We start from the raw sequence: 21,910 nt of genomic DNA, 5'->3' as shown, positions 1-21,910 counted from the left end.
TGGGACCAATCAGAGCGCTTAGAATGTGTTTGCGTTCTAGAAATTGTCAGAGAGGTACTCAGATCCAGACTAATTGCAGAGAATAAACTTACATCCATGGACGTGGCGTAGCGTTTGGCCGGAGCAGGGAGTTTGGGTTGCCAGGCAACAGCATTCATTGTTTACAACAATGTCAAGACACCATGCTCCTTCTGTTCAACTTCTCCTAGCCAGTCTCTCAACCATAACTCTTTCTGTTCCACCTTCCACACCTTTTTACTCTGTATCCGGGCCATTTCTACATTTTGAGGGGAAGTGAGGGGGAAATAAGAGGCTTCTGGTCATAGTGGGTGTCATATGTGTCAACACTGTTTTCAGAACCTGTTTGCCAGTTCAACTCTTTGCTGAGTTACGAGGTACATTAAGTGGCCATGGATTTGTCTAGGATTGAAAGTGTGAGTAGATGTGTGTGTGGTTGAGGGGTAAGCTGAGAAATCTAGAGCTTAAATGTGTGATATTGCCCAGCACTCATTTACAATAATGTCAAGGCACCATGCTCCTTCTGTTCAACTTCTCCTAACCAGTCTCTCAACCACAACTCTTTCTGTTCCGCCTTTCACACATTCTTACTCTGTATCTGGGTCGTTTCTCACATTTGAGAGGAAGTGATGGGGAAATAAGAGGCTGGGAAATACCAAAGACTACAAAATGTCCACCCTGTTTGATTTTTGTGATATTTAGTTGATACAAATTTTATTGGCGATTTACACATTTGGAGCAAAAGGAATCACAAGCTAAAATCAAATCTACATTTCATTCCGAAAACCTGTCCCCTCTGTTCGTCCCTCTATCCTTTGCACAGTTGACTATTTCAAAATGTCTAAAGTACTGAATGGCACTGCCCATGCTAAAAGAGCTTTTGGGCACTAGAGTCCTCTATCTATCTCTATGAGAAAGCCCTCAGTGGCGTGTCAAAGCAGCCATTAGTGCACATACATAAAGATGAGTTAAAGATTTTCTACCTTCATGGTGGAAACCTAAATATCACTTGAGCCGTGTTCGAATACTCATACTAACCGCATTAACCGTACTATTTGTGACGTGAATTGAGTATATAGTAGCGTATTGGTCATAGTATGGATATAGTTAGTATGCCAAAAGTTCCCAGATGTCATACTCAATTCACCAAAATATGAAGTATACACACAGAGGACACTATTTCTGTACTTTAGGGCCCCTAATGCAATTCTTCAGGAAATGGGCATGGCTTCACATCGTTTTCCGATATGAAGATAATGGCGGAAAATATGCAGCCGAAGTACGAGAGCGGATACAAATTCATTGTTTTAACTATTTAAGACAAATGTTAAGCAACGTAATAAAGTAATGATTTTTCAAATAAGTTACTTTACACGTTATGTTGGCTGACAATTTGTTAGCTATGCTGTCCTTACGAACCATATTGCATATCATTACAACAGTATGTATGTTAGCTACCTACCTAACCTTAGTTGGCTACTAACTTATACATCAAACTTGCCAGTATATTAACTATAGGCTAACTAACTAACTACCCAATGTTTATTGACGTCATTCTTAGCTTAGCTATATGGTACAGTCGTTGTGCGTCCTCAATGGACATTCGGGTGCTTTCGTGAATTCGCTCTGGCTATCTACTCTGACTTCAAAGGATCCTGTATGAGTGGTGCCTAGTGTGCTTATGTCTGCATAACGAGGAAGTAGGAAAAAAACATGATTAAAATGGTGTCCAAATAAATAAACAAATCTAAATATACACATTACGAGATATTTGACAAAATACAGTGCCTTGCGAAAGTAAGAAAGTAAAAAAAAAAAAGTAAAGTTCGTGAAGAATCAACAACAAGTGGGACACAATCATGAAGTGGAACGACATTTATTGGATATTTCAAACTTTTTTTAACAAATCAAAACTGAAAAATTGGGCGTGCAAAATTATTCAGCCCCTTTACTTTCAGTGCAGCAAACTCTCTCCAGAAGTTCAGTGAGGATCTCTGAATGATCCAATGTTGACCTAAATGACTAATGATGATAAATACAATCCACCTGTGTGTAATCAAGTCTCCGTATAAATGCACCTGCACTGTGATAGTCTCAGAGGTCCGTTAAAAGCGCAGAGAGCATCATGAAGAACAAGGAACACACCAGGCAGGTCCGAGATACTGTTGTGAAGAAGTTTAAAGCCGGATTTGGATACAAAAAGATTTCCCAAGCTTTAAACATCCCAAGGAGCACTGTGCAAGCGATAATATTGAAATGGAAGGAGTATCAGACCAATGCAAATCTACCAAGACCTGGCCGTCCCTCTAAACTTTCAGCTCATACAAGGAGAAGACTGATCAGAGATGCAGCCAAGAGGCCCATGATCACTCTGGATGAACTGCAGAGATCTACAGCTGAGGTGGGAGACTCTGTCCATAGGACAACAATCAGTCGTATATTGCACAAATCTGGCCTTTATGGAAGAGTGGCAAGAAGAAAGCCATTTCTTAAAGATATCCATAAAAAGTGTCGTTTAAAGTTTGCCACAAGCCACCTGGGAGACACACCAAACATGTGGAAGAAGGTGCTCTGGTCAGATGAAACCAAAATTGAACTTTTTGGCAACAATGCAAAACGTTATGTTTGGCGTAAAAGCAACACAGCTGAACACACCATCCCCACTGTCAAACATGGTGGTGGCAGCATCATGGTTTGGGCCTGCTTTTCTTCAGCAGGGACAGGGAAGATGGTTAAAATTGATGGGAAGATGGATGGAGCCAAATACAGGACCATTCTGGAAGAAAACCTGATGGAGTCTGCAAAAGACCTGAGACTGGGACGGAGATTTGTCTTCCAACAAGACAATGATCCAAAACATAAAGCAAAATCTACAATGGAATGGTTCAAAAATAAACATATCCAGGTGTTAGAATGGCCAAGTCAAAGTCCAGACCTGAATCCAATCGAGAATCTGTGGAAAGAACTGAAAACTGCTGTTCACAAATGCTCTCCATCCAACCTCACTGAGCTCGAGCTGTTTTGCAAGGAGGAATGGGAAAAAATTTCAGTCTCTCGATGTGCAAAACTGATAGAGACATACCCCAAGCGACTTACAGCTGTAATCGCAGCAAAAGGTGGCGCTACAAAGTATTAACTTAAGGGGGCTGAATAATTTTGCACGCCCAATTTTTCAGTTTTTGATTTGTTAAAAAAGTTTGAAATATCCAATAAATGTCGTTCCACTTCATGATTGTGTCCCACTTGTTGTTGATTCTTCACGAAAAAATACAGTTTTATATCTTTATGTTTGAAGCCTGAAATGTGGCAAAAGGTCGCAAAGTTCAAGGGGGCCGAATACTTTCGCAAGGCACTGTAGAAAGACACACATCTCTCTCTCATATATATATGAAACAATGGGACGACTTCAGAGTTCCATGAGTAATATTTTGTTGTTTACATTTGAACTACAAACAACGTGTCTTATTGCCAACAATATCAAAACACGCATTGTGACGTAGAACATTCGGAAGGCGAGTTGGTGCTCAATAGAACTAATAGGAGCTGGCAGGGTGAAAAATGCCCTAAAATTAGGCCTGTTTTTTTCGTGATTACTTCAAAACTGGCAAGAAGCTGGGGCATATGGAAATATTACGAAACTGGGCTCCATGACAGATGTGATGAACTAGTTTTTATCAGAAAAAAAGCATTGTTAAAAATGTCATGTGTCCGGCCTATTACAGTCACCAACGCTCTGGATAACATGAACACTGACAAACCAGGTCTGCTAGGGCGAGTAAAATGGTCAGTGGGCTCATTTGAGTCTGGAAGTAGCTAGCAAGCTAGCCAACGTTAGCTTGGGTGCCATTGTAAGGTCAGAACGCTCAAATGAAATGAAATCAAAGTTTGTCACATGCGCCAAATACAACAGGTGAAATGCTTACTTATAGGCTCTAACCAATAGTGAAAAAAATGTATTAGGTGAACAACAGGTAAGTAAAGAAATAAAAACAACAGTAAAAAACAGTAGCGAGGCTATATACAGACACCGGTTAGTCAGGCTGATTGAGGTAGTATATACACATGTAGATATGGTTAAAGTGACTATGCATATATGATGAACAGAGAGCAGCAGTAGAGTAAAAGAGGGGTTGGCGGGTGGCGGGACACAATGCAGATAGCTCGGTTAGCCAATGTGAGGGAGCACTGGTTGGTCGGGCCAATTGAGGTAGTATGTACATGAATGTATAGTTAAAGTGACTATGCATATATGATAAACAGAGAGTAGCAGCAGCGTAAAAGAGTGTTTGGGGAGGCACACAATGCAGATAGTCCGGGTAGCCATTTGTTTACCTGTTCTGGAGTTTTATGGCTTGGGGGTAAAAACTGTTGAGAAGCCTTTTTGTCCTAGACTTGGTACTCCAAGTGCGAAACGCTCTGAATTTACGAGCGAACTCTGGCACTCCAGATGGAATTTAAGAACGCACCCAAATTCGTAAAATTTCTAACTAGTAATTTGTTAAGGTTGCATAGCAACAGCATCAACTTCTGGTAGACATGCGAAGAACTTGTACACTCAACAGGAAACAATGGGAAGACCTCAGAGTTCCATGATAGCCTGAGCAGAACCGAAACTTCTTCTTCTTAGCCAAAAGGACGAGAAGGATACTGTTCGTTTACAGTATGCTAAAATGAACTAATAGTATATACTCATTAAGTATGTAGTACACAGTATGTTAGTATGGGTTTTCGAACACAGCTTTAGTGCTTGCCTCAGTTACCTCTATTTACAAAACGCCGACAAGGTGCATTGTCCTGGGCTGCAAACCACCAGTTTCCACTCTTTTCCAAAAGACTACATCGTATTCCGAAAATTGGTGGGATTCGCCTCCTTACACGAGAATGTCGTGTTGAACGACACTCAGATACACGAGGCTCATTTCAGCAAAGAATGTTTTCGACTCCATACACCGAGAAAGTGATTGTTGTGGGATGACGCGGTTCCCACGATTTGTCCCAGCGATAGCCCGAGCAGAACCGATACTTCTTCACCTTATGTTAGCCAAAATGACGAGAAGAAGCAACACAGACCGATCCAAGAAGTTCAGGATAGACCACGCGTGGATTATTCTGTTATCCAGAACAGCAGGGAGCCGAAACGGTGAGTAGAGAGTTAATGATGGAGGCTACGTCACGTCAACGTACTGAGCGTCACTTCTGATAAACCAAGGAAAGGCTCCCGAGGAAAAACTGTTACATTATAGCAGATATTTGCTATTTCATCAAATTAAACGAACAACAATCAGGCATAATCTATATTGTCACGGAAATATGGAATGTGTGTTTCATTGGCTTTTTGAGAATTGATAGGTGAGTTAAAATGTACATTTTCGAACGAACTATGTGCTATTGTTTACACAGTAAGCTAGCTTGAGTTCGGCTAAATCTATTTGGGGATGAACTAGCATACTTTCATTCTGTGAACATGGCTGTAATTATGCCTCTACAATGTCGGATGTGAATCTAGATTAAACTAGTGTCAAATGTTGACACCTGCACACTCAACGTTGTTAGTGATATAGATTTCCTGATGTACAGATGTGCTACAATGCTAGCTTGTAAATTTGTATGCATTTGGACAACTGTTAAGTTACGTTGTCATTACTAATGCATTACTAACAACACTTATGTATTACATACATTCAGTCTTATTCAAATAAACAACAATCCATAATTAAAACGGCAAGTTTTTCACTCCCCTCTGTGTCCAGTGAGCTCCAGTCAATGGATGCCGTGGTGGAGGTTAAGGAGTCAGAGACAGCCATGGCGGGTTTTAAGGAGTCAACGGAAGCCACAATGGACGTTAAGAAGTCAATTTCAGCCGTCATGCACGTTAAGGAGTCCATGCCAGTCATAATTGAAGTTAATGAGTCAGAGTCAAAAGAAGCCGTTGTGGACATTAAGGAGTCACAGGGAGCTGTTATGGAACTCAAGAGGCAGTCTTCCTCCTCTGGCGGCCAGGGGCGGGACAGAGACCGGGAGTCGGACAGCTATCTCCAGCACCTCCAGTGTCCCCACTGTCTGCTCCAGTGTAAGAGCCACTGCAGCTACCTCATCCACATCGCTAAGATCCATCCAAGCCGCCTGGATGACACGCCTGTGGGTCGCCTGGGCAACGCCATCTTCTACCAGCGCACGGCACGGCTGTTCCACTGCAGCTTGTGTTTCCACACAGCCAGGGAGTTCCCTCGCCTCTACGACCACCTGCTCACCTGCCACTGCCTCTCTGGGAAGGGCCAGGGTGAGGAGGGAGAAGGGGATGAGCGTAGGGTGGAGGGGGGAGAAGAACAGGAAGGTATCAGTGTAGACGTGCTGTCAAAAGACAGTAGTCATCCTCCCAGTGAGCCCAAGGCAGAAGAGGAGGATGAGGACAAAGGAGGAGTGAAGCAAGAGGAGGAAGGTAGGAAAAGAGGACTAGAGGAGATGGAGGGAGGCGAGGACAATGAAGAGGACTCCCGCTCAGCCGGCAGCCCCATGAAACGAAAAATAAGCTCTACGGCAGGCAGTGAGGAAGATGATCATGATGAAGAGGAAGAGGAGCTACAGACCAACAACAACAAAAAAAGTGACAAACACAAAAAGCAGGAAGAGGCCTTCCTTACCAAATATATCCAGCGCCAGGGGGGTCGCTACAACTGTCGCCTGTGCGGCAAGCGCTCCAAGATGAAGGGCCATGCCATCTACCACGTGAGCTACAAGCACGACGTGCCCAAACCTTACTGCTGTAAAGAGTGTAGCAAGGCCTTCATACTAGAGTATTCGCTACTCAACCATATCTACCACAACCACAGACAGGGCATGTACCGCTGCCTCTTCTGCCCCTTCAGCTCTGACGTGGTGTGGGGCATAAAACGTCATGGCAACCGCTGCAATGCCCGAAGCGGGGAGGGGGAGGAGGGGGAGGGCAGCAATGGAGAAGAGTGATTGGTTAATGGTTGCTAACACATACTTTACCTTGGTAATCAGGAGAAGGGACATTACAGCCAGGCCTACATTATCTAGGTTCTAGAATCTCTTTGCATTGTGCATCTACTAGGCTAGTAACCCTAGGTACAGTAGATTCCACTGTCACAGAGGTGTAGATTCTCAGTGAAGTATGTATTTACTTCCTCTGTACACACAGTGATGAAGAATGAGGTACTTTGTCATTCTGTAGACTTTTCCTGATATACTGGAGCTGATGGACTCAAATATAGAATATGTACTTTGTGAACTCGAAAAACAGCGTTAATATGTACATGACAGCTGTTGATGTCTCATAATGCTACACAATGAAACTACCAACTGACAAAAACACGTTTTTTTTTTGTGTTTTTTACCTGCCTTTGTATTGTCTTTATTACATGGGATGTGTTTGTCTCTTTGAAAACAATACAATAAAAAGAATACACACATTTTAGGTACAATTTAGCCGACTTCCTCTGTTATAGAAGTCTTGACACACACCCACACCTGCAGCACAGGAGGTGTGAAAGTTTGTTTCCTGTCCTGCAGGTGTGTGTGTGTGTTTTGGGGCTGTTCCTTACCTCTCCACTGTGGTTTCCTGAACTAACAGTTTTTTTGTTGTGAGTAGGCTACAGCAGTGTCTCACAACCCATTCTGGTATTTCATACACTGAACAAAAATAAATGCCACATGTAAAGTGTTGGTCCAATGTTTCATGAGCTGAAATAAAAAAAAATTGCAGAAAAGATTTTGTGGACAAATTTGTTTACATCCCTGTTAGTGACTATTTCTGAGGAATATTTCTGTCTGTAATAAAGCCCTTTTGTGGGGAACAACTCATTCTGATTGGCTTCAGCTTGGCTCCGCAGTGAGTTGGCCTGGCTGCCAAGTGGGTGGGCCTATGCCCTCCCAGGACCACCCATGGCTGTGCCCCTGCCCAGTCATGTGAAATCCATAGATTAGGGCCTACTGAATATATATCAATATACTGATTCTTATATGAAGTGTAACTCAGTAAAATCTTTGAAATGGTTGCATATTGCAAATATATTTTTGTTCAGTATATATTTTATATAAAACAGTACTATATTGGTGATATGAGAGGAAACTACTATTGCATAGTACATTGAGATGTTTATTTCTTAAGAACAGGGAGTAAATGGTAGCTGGTTTCCTTTCTGTCTCCACCAACTGTTGTGTTCAGCTACAGTATTTTCCTTTGCAGTGACACAGATAGTACCTTTTCACCACGTGTCAACAGCATGCAACCTGATACACTACAGGCACATGTTCGGTTCCTTAGTGGTGAGGAAGAGAGGGAGCGCGAACAAACTTCATTGGGCAAGACACAGAACAAATACTTTCTACCATATTTCCTGTGTGAAATTGCAGATTACACACTTGAATGTAGCAGCACTGACAGTGCGCATCACATGTGCATAAAGGTAAGTCACCAACAATACATTTCATTAATCAGTTTAGATTTTAAAAATCAATGTTCTTCCATGGAGATGTTAGTTGTAAGTGTTATGTTTAATTATTGGTCACAGTTTTATTTCCATAGTTGTTAAATCACTGACACTAGCTAGTTTTCCATTCCATGGGTGACAGATTTTTATGTGAATATTCGAAACTGCGCATAAAAACTATATGCGCAGTTTCCCACCATAGATGTTTCCATCAAATTGACTTGTTGCAGATAAAAGGCTGTGCGCTATGACGTGGTCCACATAAAAATACCATTTGCAGTTAAATTCCCATGAACCGAATAAAAAATACAAGAGAAATAGGGTTCCATCACATTTTTAACTCTACTGGTGGGTTTCTCACACAAAAAAATGGACTTATATAGCGAGTGTCTCCGCTCTGGTTGTCACATGCGCTTTATCCAACAGCAAGCAGTGCGCAGATAGCGGTGTTGTCTAGAGCGCATGTATAGCCTACATGGTGAGATTATTATGGACAAAAAAGATCTACATTATTTTTATTTGTCAAACGGCAGAAAGGATCATGTTCAAAGCACTTTTAAAAAACAATCGGTGCTGGGTTATGTTGATATTGTCTATATGCTGGCCTTAGCAAGTACCTTTAAAACTCTGGACACAGTGTATCATAGTGCTTTTACGATTTATTTCAAACGCTAGATCACCCTACGTCATCACGCACTGATTTATATCCGCCAAGAAGTCCCTTTGTTGGAAACGCGCATATTTTCTGTATGTTGGTTTTAGAATACTAGTATGAAAATCTGTTGCCAGTTGGATGGAAACCTAGCTATTGAAATCAGAGTGAGGTTTCATCTCAATGACCGCATACATAGCCTGGGAGATTTTTTAAATAATTCATCAACTTCACAATGCTGTTTCACAGCTCTACATCGACTTGAATCAAATCAACTTTTTTTTTTGCTGTTGACATATGCACAGGGTGCAGCGTAAATGGTGCAAATTCTTATCAATAAGCTTCAACAGTAAAATAAAAAGTGCTAAAAAGTAAACCACTACAGTACCAGTCAAAAGTTTAGACATTCAAGTTTCCTTTTAATGTTTTGCTATTTTCTACATTGTAGAATAATAGTGAAGACATCAAAACTATGAAATAGCACATGGAATCATTTAGTAACCAAAAAAAAGTGTTTAAAATATAAAATGCATTTTTATTTGTTTGACTGTTCAAAGTAGCCACCCTTTGCCTTGACAGCTTTTCACACTGTTGGCATTCTCTCTCTAAACACACATACGTGTTTAGCAGATGTTATTGCAGGTGAAGTGAAACACTGCACCCTGTGCATATAACACAAAAACATTGATTTAATTTGATTTAGATGATTTTACTTGAATTCTGAAGCATTTATTTGGGCTGCAATCTGAGGTGCAGTTAACGCCAATGAACTTGTCCTCTGCAGCAGAGGTAACTCTGGGTCTTCCTTTCCTGTGGCGGTTCTCATGAGAGCCAGTTTTATCATAGCGCTTGATGGTTTTTGCGACTGCACTAAGACATTTTCTTCAAATGTTCCGCATTGACTGACCTTCATGTCTTAAAGTAATGACGGACTGTCGTTTCTCTTTGCTTATTTGAGCTGTTCTTGCCATAATATGGACTTGGTCTTTTACCAAAACAGGGCTTTCTTCTGTATACCACAACTGATTGGCTCAAACGCATGAAGGAAAGAAATTCCACAAATTAACATTTAACAAGGCACACCAGTTAATTGAAATTAATTCCAGGTGACTACCTCATGAAGCTGGTTGAGAGAATGCCAAGAGTGTGCAAAGCTGTCATCAAGGCAAAGGGTGGCTACTTTGAAGAATCTCAAATATAAAATATTTTGATTTGTTTCACACTTTTCTGGTTACTACATGATTCCATATCTGTTATTTCATATTTTTGATGTCTTCACTATTATTCTACATTGTAGAAAATAGTAAAAATGAAGAAAATCCCTTGAATGAGTAGGTGTGTCCAAACTTTTGACTGGTACTGTAGATATGGTCTCTCCAACCCTGTTCCTGGAGAGCTACGGTGTTGTAGGTTTTCACTCCAACAATGTTCCTGGAGAGCTACCGTGTTGTAGGTTTTCACTCCAACAATGTTCCTGGAGAGCTACTTGTAGGTTTTCAATCTAACCTCTAGCGCACCTGATTATAATTATTAGCTAATTGATTAACTAAATCAGTTTAGCTACAAATGGGGTTGGAGTGAAAACCTTTCGAGGGTTGTTCTCCAAGAACAGGGTTGGAGAGCCCCTGTACTCGATTAGTGTTTCCCAAACTTGTTCCTGGCCCCCTGGGTGCACATTTATTTTTTTGCCTAGCACTACACAGCTGATTCAAATAACCAATTAATCATCAAGCTTTGATTATTTGAATCAGCTGTGTAGTGCAAAAACTACAAGGCCCCCTGGACCGAGTTTTGGAAACTCTGTACTAGAGCAATAGGTCAATAGCATGTAGAATACATGTAAAATACAAATAATATGTCAATAGGAAAAAGTAACTAACTTCACCTCAAGCTGTTTATGACAGTACATTTCCTGTTCCAATTTGTATTTCCACATACACAGATGTGAAATAGGCATGATGGAAAGTCCCATGTGAGCATTACAATAACTTCACCCCTTAAGGGAACATCAGGGGCTTTCTCCAGTTGTAGTCACAGTGTGAATAGTGAAACTAGTGTAACGTTAGTATAGTGTGAGGGGAAAACATTGTTCGTCTTTCACATGGATGAATTAGCGTCACACTGTTTCTGCATTCGACAACACTACTCTCTCATTGCCTAACCAATATCTTTCACTTCCTCTAACATAGTGTGGTTTTGGTGTATTCAAATGAAATATATAACACTCTCTTTTCTTCCCTTATCATTCCCAGTGATGCTTGTACACCAACCTAAGTGACAGGACCGGTCACCCTGGTCAACTCCCCCTGTTGCTGTGGTCAAGTTACTGTTGTGGTCTGTCACAATGAACATCTCAGTAGAGGTGGCCAGAGGGGTCAACAATGCCACCCTGGAGATGCTGGTCAGTCCTGTGATGACCGTGGCTGTGCCTGTTATTTACCTGTCTGTGTTTGTGTGCAGTACCCCCTGCAACCTGCTGTCTCTGGTAGCGCTGCTCAACGTCCATTACAAACGCCACACTCCCACGTCTGTGTTTGCCATCAACCTGTCGCTGGCAGACCTGCTCTACAGCGCCTTCCTGCCCCTACAGGTGAGTCACTGACACTACAGGTAACACACATCGCATTCATAAGTGCCATGTACAAGGTTGTCTCTGACACTCTTTCCCCGGTTACAACTAATCTGCACTGTTATTGCTGTCACATGTTACTAAGTTTCTACAGAAACGTTTCCCTTCTAGTTGGACATAGCTAATATTTGATGACCACTAAGCCCGTCTCTCCCTCCCTCTCTCTCTCTCTCTCTCTCTCTCTCTCTCAGGTGTTGTACCACCTGTGGGGTAATGACTGGCCGTGGGGCGCTGCCCTCTGTGGCCTCACCACCACAGCCCTCAACTGCAACATGCATTGCTCCGTCCTCACTACCTGTGCCATCGCGCTTGAGCGCTACTGCGGTGTCGTACGCCCGCTACGCACCAAACACTGGCGCACCGCCCGGAGAGCCGCCATCGCCTGCGTCCTCATCTGGGCATTTGTTCTGATTACTCAGACGCCCTTGCTCCTCCGTGACCTCACCCTCCGGGTCGTCGAGCTGAACATCACGACCTGCTTCGATATACTGCCACGTAAACTGTTCATTCACCAATCAGTAGCCTATCTCTACTTCCTAGTGGTTCTGCTGATGTTCTACGTGTTGCCTTTAGTCGTCCTGGTTAGCTGTTACGTTGCCGTCGCCAGAGGCCTGCACAGGTCGTTGCCGACGGCAGCTGAAGGCAGTGACGGTAAGAGGGAAGTGTTGTCAAGGCGACGGGCTCAGACCACAGTCGCCTTAGCAACCCTGTGCTTTGTGGTGTGTTACTTACCAACCATCACCCTTCATGGCCTGCACGTAGTTTTCCACGCCCAGGGCAAGAGCCTGTACAGATACTATAAACTAGCGCTGAGCATCAACAGCCTCAACTGCTGCTTTGACCCGTTTGTGTACTACTTTGCATCGAGGGAGTTCCGTCTGGCTCTGAGGAGGCTGCTGGGGCGGTGTGTCCCACTGGGAGAGGGGGAGGAGCTTGGGACCTCTGAGCTGGTGTCCATGACTGGGGAACCTAGGGAATCTAAGGGCCACTACTAGGCTGTAGTTGATCACTAGATAGTCATGCTGGAATGGACAAAGTGTGCAAATGACCCAAACTGTAAATACAAAAAAAATCTACTTTGTTATTTTATGCACAGACCCTGTGCGGTCTTCATTATAAAGCTGTTTATGCAATTGTTGTCAATGCAAATTTTTATAGTTATTCTGACTTCATTCCGTTGACATTTATTATTAAATAAATCGTAGACATGCATAATCTTGGTATCAAGTGAGTTTATTACTTAGGCATTGATAAGTGCACAAAAAGGCAGACTAATTACACTACTGTAATATACTGACGTAACCAACACAAGAAATGCCTGTTTCAAAAGCCTGAATGCCAGTTAATGTTAAATGAATACGGACAGTCGAAATACACTACATTACAATGAAATAAATACAAGGAAATACATTCAGTGTAGGCCACTTTGAAAAGGATGGGCCAGTGGGGTCTGTTTTGTCTCTGAGAAATATTATTACATACTATACTTTATACAATTCTCCAACGGTTGAAACATCTTGTTTTTCATAACCTTCATCAGTGGCGACAACAACAACAACAACATGATCAGCATTCAATCATTTTAAGCTTCATAAATCATCGCCGCATTCGTCAGGTGTATAACTTGCGCTGCTACATTTAGAAGGTACAAGTTGCTACGTCGTCAAGCTTTTTACACCCCGGATCACATTTGAACCTATTCATCGCACCAAAGCTAACATACAAAAATGTAACAAACCTCCGAAGGAAAGCACATACACTAAAGCTTGGGTTTATGAATAGCGACGATGGCTCAAAAAAACATATTTCTTCACTCTGAGAAGCATTCTCATTCTCTCGGAACATTTTTCGTCGCAGTTGCTGAGAAAGGATAGGACGATGTATGCATACATACATAAAAATACACGATCGCACATACTAGATCATATGCTTGAGTATGTACATACCAAATAAAGCTATTCATGTACAGTATTTATCCTCATACACACTGAAGGACTGGCGTGTGTGATGTCACACCACGAGGAAGACAAAATATGGGCAAAATATGAATGTCTTTTCAAATTTAGCAGCAGGACGACTGATATCGCTGGTCAGATCATTTTCAGGAGGAGATTGTGTGCTTCACCAAATGTATCAGTCCATCACAGCAATATGGTTTGTGTTCATTTGAAATACCACCTCACTTTTTACAAAAAAAAAAAAAAAATTTTGTTGTTGAGTGCTTTCCTTTATTTGAGTGTTTTATGTTTCTCTTATTACGTTCTCATTGCAGTGGGTTCTAACCAATCAAATTATATTATGTGTATCGTTCCCAATTGTGCTCCAAAGCATCACAAACAGTCTAATGAAAGTGTTCTGTGCTTTTTAGACTGAACAATGAAAGCTTAAACTGACCACCTCCCCATACTCCATCTGTATGTAAGGACAGCGATGTGTTGTGTAAGATCTGCTCGTGGAACAGGAATCATTGAACATCAACAGTAACTATTTGAAGAAGAATATGTTAAAGTAACACATGACTGGATTAGTTTCCCTCAGACTTAATGTCCCTAAGAAGAGAATCCTTTCCAATTGTCTTCACACTACAAGTCAAATACACATACTTTCCTCTTTTCATACACAACATTTTACTTTATACCTTTCATGCATTCTCAAAGAAATAATGGTATTTCCCCCTTAATAGAGGTGTAAAGATGACCTCTAAAAGGGACAGCTGTGAATCAGTGTCTAGTTTATAAACAGAGCGATAGACAGATGGCTGGGTACAGCCAGTCTTAAACACTGTGAGCAGAGCAGGCAATGGTGTTAATATCGATTTCCTTTAAAGGCAGGCAATCACGGTGGGTAAGTGTCAGTGTTCTGTACAGGAGGACTGTATCCCTGTCCGTCTCTGCTGGCAGATCCCAATACAGCCCTCTATCCTCTCTAATTACCCTTCATTATCTCTCTATACAGTATCTCTAATTCCTCATCGCAGGCAGTGTAAAGAACGCATCTTCTTTGACGCAGATGCCAGGAATGAGATGATCTGAAGCCATACTACTGCTGTGTTCACTAGCATCTATCTAACTATTCCTTTTAGAAGTTGACCCCTATAGGGGTCAACATACGACTCCTATAGGAAAACAATAAACAATAAACTCAATCCCTTCTTGACAGATTCAACATTTCTGTAACCATCACAGCCAATTCAGGAAAAAGCACTGACCATGCAACTGGACATGAAACATGCCCATTAACTACTGAATGCCAATAATGTCAATACACTTCCAGAATTGACTGGTAATGAAATAAGTCCCATCCCAGTCCATCTCTGGTGAGCAGTGCCTTAGCTCCGTTTGACCAGAGGCCTCTCTTCTCTGACATGGTGCCTGGCGCTTCTCTTCTCGGCCCTCCCCTTCTCCCTCACCTTCCTCAGCCTGCGTGGGGGCGGTGTCCCCCTCGACTCACTGTCCTCCTGTGCACTGGACGTGTCCATTCCGTCCCGCTCCTCCGGGATATTGGGAATGGCCCCGCTGCTCCCGTCCAGAATGTTCCTCAGGTAGGGGTCTTCAGGGGTGCAGGTGGCGGTGGTGCCGCTCTCACTGCTGCTCAGGTCCTGCTCCTCGCTGTAGCGCCCTCTGCTGTGGTGGTGGAACGAGCCCCGCATGGAAGGCCTCTCTCGCTCCGCCTCCCTCACACTCTGCTGGGGCTCATTCATGTCCACGCCAGAGTCCAGGCTGGTGTCGTTGCTGCTGGGGGGCCGTGGGTGGCGTCCCTGGAGCTCTATGATGGAGTGGCGGACCGAAGCGGCTGGTTTCCCATCCAGGGAGACGAACCAGGCCCTGGGGTGAGGCGACGAGGCCTTGCCTCGGGTCAGCTCCAGGAGTGTACGCTCTGATATCCCCTGGAGTTCACTGGGGCCCCCCATCCCACTGCTGAAGGCCCTCATTCCAGCCGCCTCGTTCAGAGTACCGGGGACGGAAACGGAGGACTCCGGGAGGCTGCTGTAACGGCCCCACGCCCCAGGATTAGAGGCTGGGCCTTGGGGAGTGGTCTCCATGGCCTGGGGCTGGTCCTGGCCGCCCTGCTGGGGGTTGGCTCCCTGGGCATGGTGGGGGTTCTTAGGGAGGGTCTGGGTGTAGCTGTCATGACCGCCCTGCTCAGAGTGGGAGTGGGTGTCATAGGCTCCTCCGTTACGGGGGAAGGTGGCCGACTTGCAGCCTGATCCTTGCTGCTCCCCACCCTGGCAGCTGAAGCGCTCCCGGGCCTGGAGGTTGGCCACAGGCTGGTTGTAAAGGTGGAGCAGCTGAGCACCTCCACCCAGGTGGGCTCTGTTCCGCTCCTCTCTGGACCTCTCCCTCAGCCTGGCCACCTCCTCACTGTTGATGTAGTGGTGTGATGCCTGGGGTCCCTTGGCCCCGCTCCCCACATTTTCATACAGGAGGGCGGACCCACGCCCGGGGTCTTCCACATAGATGTTGTAGTTGGCTTTGTTGTGCCTGGGGGTGGAGGGGTCACACTGGACGCTGCGCGAGGCCAGGCCGTGGGCTCTGTCTCCGGGGTGGAAGAACATCATGGCATGGCCCTCCTCCATGTGGGTGGAGGTGGTCTGGTCCTTCTTCAGAGCGGACCGCTTCGAGAACCGTGCTCTCCTCCTCGGCCCACGAGAGGAACCTGAACCTCTGCAGATGACAGTCAACACAGCAGGTTGATTGAGAAGCAGAGAAGGTAGTCAATACCCAGTGGGTATTTTGGGGGATCTTTGTTATGTGTACGTTTAACTTCACATAATCAGCATTTGTGTCAACAATTAGTAGAACAATCCTGGCCATTCAAATGTTTTAAATTGTATAACTTACTGAAAACATTTTGTACAACCCCCTTCGCCCCACACACCCCCATCTGTGATATTTCCAGCTGCAGTTGACACACAATCAGTAACGTTAGTTAATTAGGTTGGTCTCTTACCCACATTGACACAGCAGCACAGCCAGAAACCCCAAGACTATAACCAGAGTCCCACCCAGTATTCCTACGAGCAGGTAGGTGTGGTAGGAGAGGAATTCCATTGAGCTGGCATGGCCCATATAACCTAGACAGGTACAGACAGAGATGAGTTGATTATATTATGTTGATTGTGGTCAATATGTTCTCCAGGAGAGTAAGCCATGTTTGAAGACAATACTGAGAGTGAGACTCCATCATTTAGTTCATTCGTAAGATTCAATTCATGAAAATTTTCATTTTGGACCGTTACAATAGTTATACCGTTGGAGGAGGGTAGGGGTGCAGCGATCCAGTAACCCAGGTGAGAAGCAATGTAGGTCCAGACCAGATGATCTCCAACCAACTTCACTATCCCCAGACCCTGGTTCTCCCAAGCACCTGGAGGACGAAACGTTGTGAGGAAAATGAATGAAGTAAAACTTGGAAGACACAGGCAGATACTTCCAGTTCCACAAAGTAAGTGAACACAGGAAGTATTTTGTAAACAAAGCTTTTGAACAAGTTACTAAGGTAGTTCCAGTCCTAGTCCTTCTGTTGCTCTAATAGCTATATTCGTAAAGAACAGGAAGGCCTGGACACTGTTCATGCTCCCAATTCACCTTTTTATTGACAACGTTTTGATCCAAACCGGATCTTCATCTTCGTTTTGACCAGACGAAGAGCCGGTTTGGATCGAAACAGTGTCAATAAAGAGGTGAATTGGGAGCATAAACAGTGTCCAGGCCTTCCTGTTCTTTACGAGTATTCTTTATTAACCCAGCGCCTGCTGTATGTTTTTAATGACGTGCGTATGACCACAAACTTCTCTAGTAGCTATATTCCCCACCTGTCTTGGTGTTGAAGTCCCAGGCAGGGAGGGTGTCCGAGGGCCTCAGGTTGGTGGTGTGTGCCAGGGGCAGGGAGATCTGGATGGGGCCTTTCACCTGGACCTCCTGACCACCAGAGTACAGCAGAGTGCTGACCGCTGCCATCGCCCGCAACTCAACACTCCTGAACACTGAACACACATACAACAGTGGAGGCTGCTGAGGGGAGGACGGCTCATAATAATGGCTGGAAGGGAGCAAATGGAATGGCATCAAACACATGGAAACCATGATGTATTTGATACCATTCCACTAATTCTGCTCCAGCCATTACCACGAGCCCGTCCTCCCCAATTAAGTTGCCACCAACCTCCTGTGACATACAAACACACGGGAGAGAATTACAACATGTCCAACGTTTAAAAATATGCAGGCTCTACAAACACTACAACATTAAAGAGGAATAGTTTTCAGCAAATCAACAGCTACTTCAGCTCAGAATCTTGAAGTATTCATCAATCTTGGAAGTGTTCAATGCTTACTTCCATTTATCAATACCACCTCACATGACCATTAGTTGGTGCACTGCACTCCATGTATTCGATTTGCTGAGCCCACCTGACTTGTTGTGAATGATGCCTGGGGTGCAGTTGACACAGTCCTTGCCTAGGTGGCGCTGTGGCACGGTCAGGTAGGCCATCACTGTGGAGGTGTTACTGCCATCTGAGAGCATCAGGTGACTCTTGGGGAACTGAACGCTGGGCTGGTAGGAGATGTCTGTGGAAATAAGAAGAAAAAGACCTGATGGAGTTCATTCCCTCTACCAAAGCACTTCTGCCACAGTAGACTAAAATTGTTCAAAGAGTAAGATGTTGCATCACATTTAGGGTTATGTTGAAGTGACAGTTTCCAGATGTGTGCACATACCAGGTAACTTCCCAGTGATGAGCACGGAGTCGTCAAACAGCCAGATGTTGCCTTGGTTTTGAGGGAGCAGCGATAAGGTCACTGAGGAGAATACTGTATACACATGAGGTCAGGTCAGGTGACATTCCAGTCAGGAAATCACTAGACACTATTGAGATGTACCTTCAAAAGGGTCCCTTTGTAGTGTCATGTTCCTGTACTTCTACAAAGACACCAGTAGATGGCGACATTGAAAAGGGCTTTTTATGGTCCTGCGTGTAAGACTAGAGAGAAGGGAAGTGGCTTTTGATGACGCTGAGCATAGCTTGTACCACCAGTCACCTCTCCCTCAGTTCTTTCTTTGCCCCTCTCTCTTTATCTTTCTCTGTTCTCTCTCTCTCTTTATCTTTCTCTGTTCTCTCTCTTTCTTTCTCTCCTTTGCTCTGCCTTATTCAAGAGAGAGAGATAGAGACAGAGATAGAGAGAGAGTGTGAGAGAGAGAGAGAGAGAGAGAGAGACAGAGACAGAGAGAGACAGAGAGACAGAGAGAGACAGCAGCCCTAAGAGCAGCAGTCTCCTCTTACTAAATACAGCATGTCTAAATGGTGGTCAGAGTCCCCTTAACATCTTATTCAATACAGCTGCAATTAGCTGACACTAGATATGACATGGCATTATGGTGTTACATTTCAGCACAAAACGCTTGCCTCAGACTCGCTGGCTACACGTTCTATACATTGTGAGTGCATCCTGCTTCTGAGAGTAAGAAATCAATACAATTAATGCAGTGTACGGCATTAAATTGTGCTTTGCTCCAACGCAAAAACAAAAACAAACACTGATGCTAATGTGCTATGTGACACAGTAGGCAAACACCTTATTTTGCTAATTGTGTCAAATCAATGCTTTAAAGGGAAAGGAAACAAACAGCTATATCATTTAGTAGTTTGGGTGAACTATCCCAGTTTAAACTCTAGAATTTAGCCACACGCGACACCTATAGGTCAGCTGGTTGGGTGCTTCTCAGGGACTACTCCAGGTGGGGCCAGACTGTCACAGTGCTACTCACTAGGTCTCTTGGTGGTTCTCCAGGGTAACGGGGTGAGGACGTATCCCTCCATGCTAGCTACAATGGTGAGGCTGAGTCCCAGGCTGTAGGGGACCCTGAGCAGCACCTCTCCCTTCTCCCCAGTCAGGGCCTGGCTACTCAGGGTGTGGTTGACAAACACCCCCACCTGGGCCCCGCCCAGGCGCCGCCGGGTCACCTGATCCTTCACCAGGACCCTCAAGGCAAAGAGCGGCTCTGGGGAGACACAGGAAACAGGAAGTGAAACACAGGAAGTGAGGCAGTTTGTGTATTGCAATGACAAAGTAATATTAAACCTTTGTTTGTATGGCTGATTTTCTACACTAGAATTGCAGAACACTAATGTATGTTCATAGAATGTACCAGTGCAGAACACAGCCTTTGAGGTGGAACAAATCATTTACAAAGCCACATAAGACAAGACTACACTAAAAGACCAAGGAGGTGCATTTAAAGGTGTTTTCGAAGGTTTATCTGAAGGTGTATGCCGGTGTGTGGCTTTGTGAATGCAGGGATCCCATTTAAACAGTCTCTCCTCAGATTCAGTGGCAGCTCTATGAATTATCTCAGGAACCTTAACTGCACATGAAAATGTGATGAGAGCTGAATCTGTGAGAGGTAATGAAAAATAGATCAAAGTGCTGTAGCATCTGTGAGAGGCCTTGTGCGGTGTCAGACGACGTTCCCTCCCCTACAACACACACACACACACACACACACACACACACACACACACACACACACACACACACACACACACACACACACACACACACACACACACACACACACAGAGATGCTATAGGCCAGGCCCTATTTAGCATACAAGGCTGCCCGGACAAAACTGCTTCACAACAGCAACAATGAGGAAATGTAGCCTATTTATAGACTACAATGTATTTACTAATCTAATCTGATCATTGCTACTCATGATAATAACTCTAACTAATATGATGAGGCTTAGTCAATTAAATAAAGGACTTCTGAAACAAGGCAATGGTGAAAAAGATATGGTGCGAATGTGCTGTACTAAAGGATTAAAACCCTGATCATTACAAGCACAGTTTCACACTGGCCATACTGATAATCCCCTAATCTCGAAAACCTTCAAATGAAATCATAACACTAAATCCGATTAGGTGCCAGGGGAATCTGAGGGGACAGACTATTAGATTGCAGTGAAAGTCATAAATCTTAGTAAGATACTTTATATTGAATGCGTAGGATACTCTACAATACGTGAAGACAACGTTGGTAAAACCGGTGTGCATAGGTTTACTGATAACGGTTCAATCATTGTGTACATTGTTTTAAAACATCATTGTATTCCTGCGAGTCATTTGTATGTATTATTGTTGTAGCCTATGTTGAGTGAGATAAATACACAAAATATCATATAGGTTAATATCATCATCCTATATCGTCCTATATGATATTATCAATGAGAAATTATTATCAGTTCCGTTATCATGCCCAATGTTTTATTCTCTCCACACTGAACATTTTCTCCCCACCATTTTAACATGCTGGACAGGCCCTCAAACCCGCAGCCCAACCCAAATATACGGCAAACATGTCCTGTACCTGGTGTTAGGACAGACGGAGTCTGAACCTGAGAAAGAGCCGTCTGGCCGGTGATGGCTCCGTCTGGGACAGTGGCGATGGCATTGTCCTCCGCAGTCAGCAGCGTGATTAGGCCGCCGAGGACACCACCCCCAGGCGCCGCCCTCACGACACCACCCCCGCAGGAGATCACAACCAGCGAGAAAAGCAGGTACAGGCGGTCCGCAGGCATGGCGAGAGGGAGCCGCGAACCAAAGACATAACTGCGCGAAATGAGACAGAGAAGGAGGAATGGAGGCCTAGTCTCGCCGCTTTCTTTGTCATGGAAACCTCATGGTGGAACGGAGGCAGGTAACCTAAGTATGCACAGAAAGCAGGCAGGCTGGTGGTGTTGACGCGCTGGTGCTGATGCTGTGTTTTCGGGGCGTACAACAACAGAGACGGGAGATGGTGCTGTTACATCATAGATACAACTCTACAATGCCCTCTGTCGGAAATGTATTTTTGTACATAAACAAAAAGATGGTAGCCTACACGTTATAAATTGATGCCAATTAAAGCCACACTCTGTCAGATGCGCACAATCAAATTGTGCCCAACGAGCGGAACAATTTAAATAGAGCAAATAGATCCCATGACATTTTCACATGCAAATAGCAGAATATTTATTTATATGTAATGTCTCTATTGCGCAGGGAATGATTTTCCATGACTGCAACATTACCTTAGAACAATATTATTTGAAGATATAGCCTAACCTACATTGTATACAAATGTATTTTATGAGGAAAAACATATCCCTAAACA

The 21,910-nt window shown here is 44.0% G+C and overlaps 3 protein-coding genes across 3 annotated transcripts; 2 read left to right on the top strand and 1 right to left on the bottom strand.

Moving 5' to 3' along the window:
• The first annotated feature begins 5,187 nt into the window (after positions 1-5,187).
• On the top strand, positions 5,188-7,748 carry LOC139373034 (chromosome alignment-maintaining phosphoprotein 1-like). The gene is made up of 2 exons (XM_071113043.1): positions 5,188-5,367; positions 5,769-7,748. Exon 2 carries the CDS (start codon positions 5,782-5,784, stop codon positions 6,979-6,981), a length of 1,200 nt encoding a protein of 399 aa, XP_070969144.1. The 5' UTR covers positions 5,188-5,367; positions 5,769-5,781; the 3' UTR covers positions 6,982-7,748.
• Positions 7,749-8,225: 477 nt separating this feature from the next.
• Positions 8,226-12,967, top strand: LOC139373033 (P2Y purinoceptor 8-like). Its single transcript, XM_071113041.1, has 3 exons — positions 8,226-8,447; positions 11,376-11,713; positions 11,944-12,967. The coding sequence occupies exons 2-3, from the start codon at positions 11,468-11,470 to the stop codon at positions 12,745-12,747; spliced, it is 1,050 nt and encodes a 349-aa protein (XP_070969142.1). The 5' UTR covers positions 8,226-8,447; positions 11,376-11,467; the 3' UTR covers positions 12,748-12,967.
• On the bottom strand, positions 12,965-21,536 carry LOC139373032 (protein FAM171B-like). Its single transcript, XM_071113040.1, has 8 exons — positions 21,125-21,536; positions 19,523-19,756; positions 18,475-18,567; positions 18,166-18,324; positions 17,568-17,738; positions 17,003-17,119; positions 16,703-16,826; positions 12,965-16,416 (listed from the first exon to the last, which is right to left on the bottom strand). The coding sequence occupies exons 1-8, from the start codon at positions 21,333-21,335 to the stop codon at positions 15,081-15,083; spliced, it is 2,445 nt and encodes an 814-aa protein (XP_070969141.1). The 5' UTR covers positions 21,336-21,536; the 3' UTR covers positions 12,965-15,080.
• Between the last annotated feature and the right edge of the window lie 374 nt (positions 21,537-21,910).

The sequence above is a fragment of the Oncorhynchus clarkii genome, chromosome 18 (assembly GCF_045791955.1).
Source record: "Oncorhynchus clarkii lewisi isolate Uvic-CL-2024 chromosome 18, UVic_Ocla_1.0, whole genome shotgun sequence".
Lineage (NCBI taxonomy): Eukaryota > Metazoa > Chordata > Actinopteri > Salmoniformes > Salmonidae > Oncorhynchus > Oncorhynchus clarkii.
This window is presented reverse-complemented; position numbering and strand designations above follow the sequence as displayed.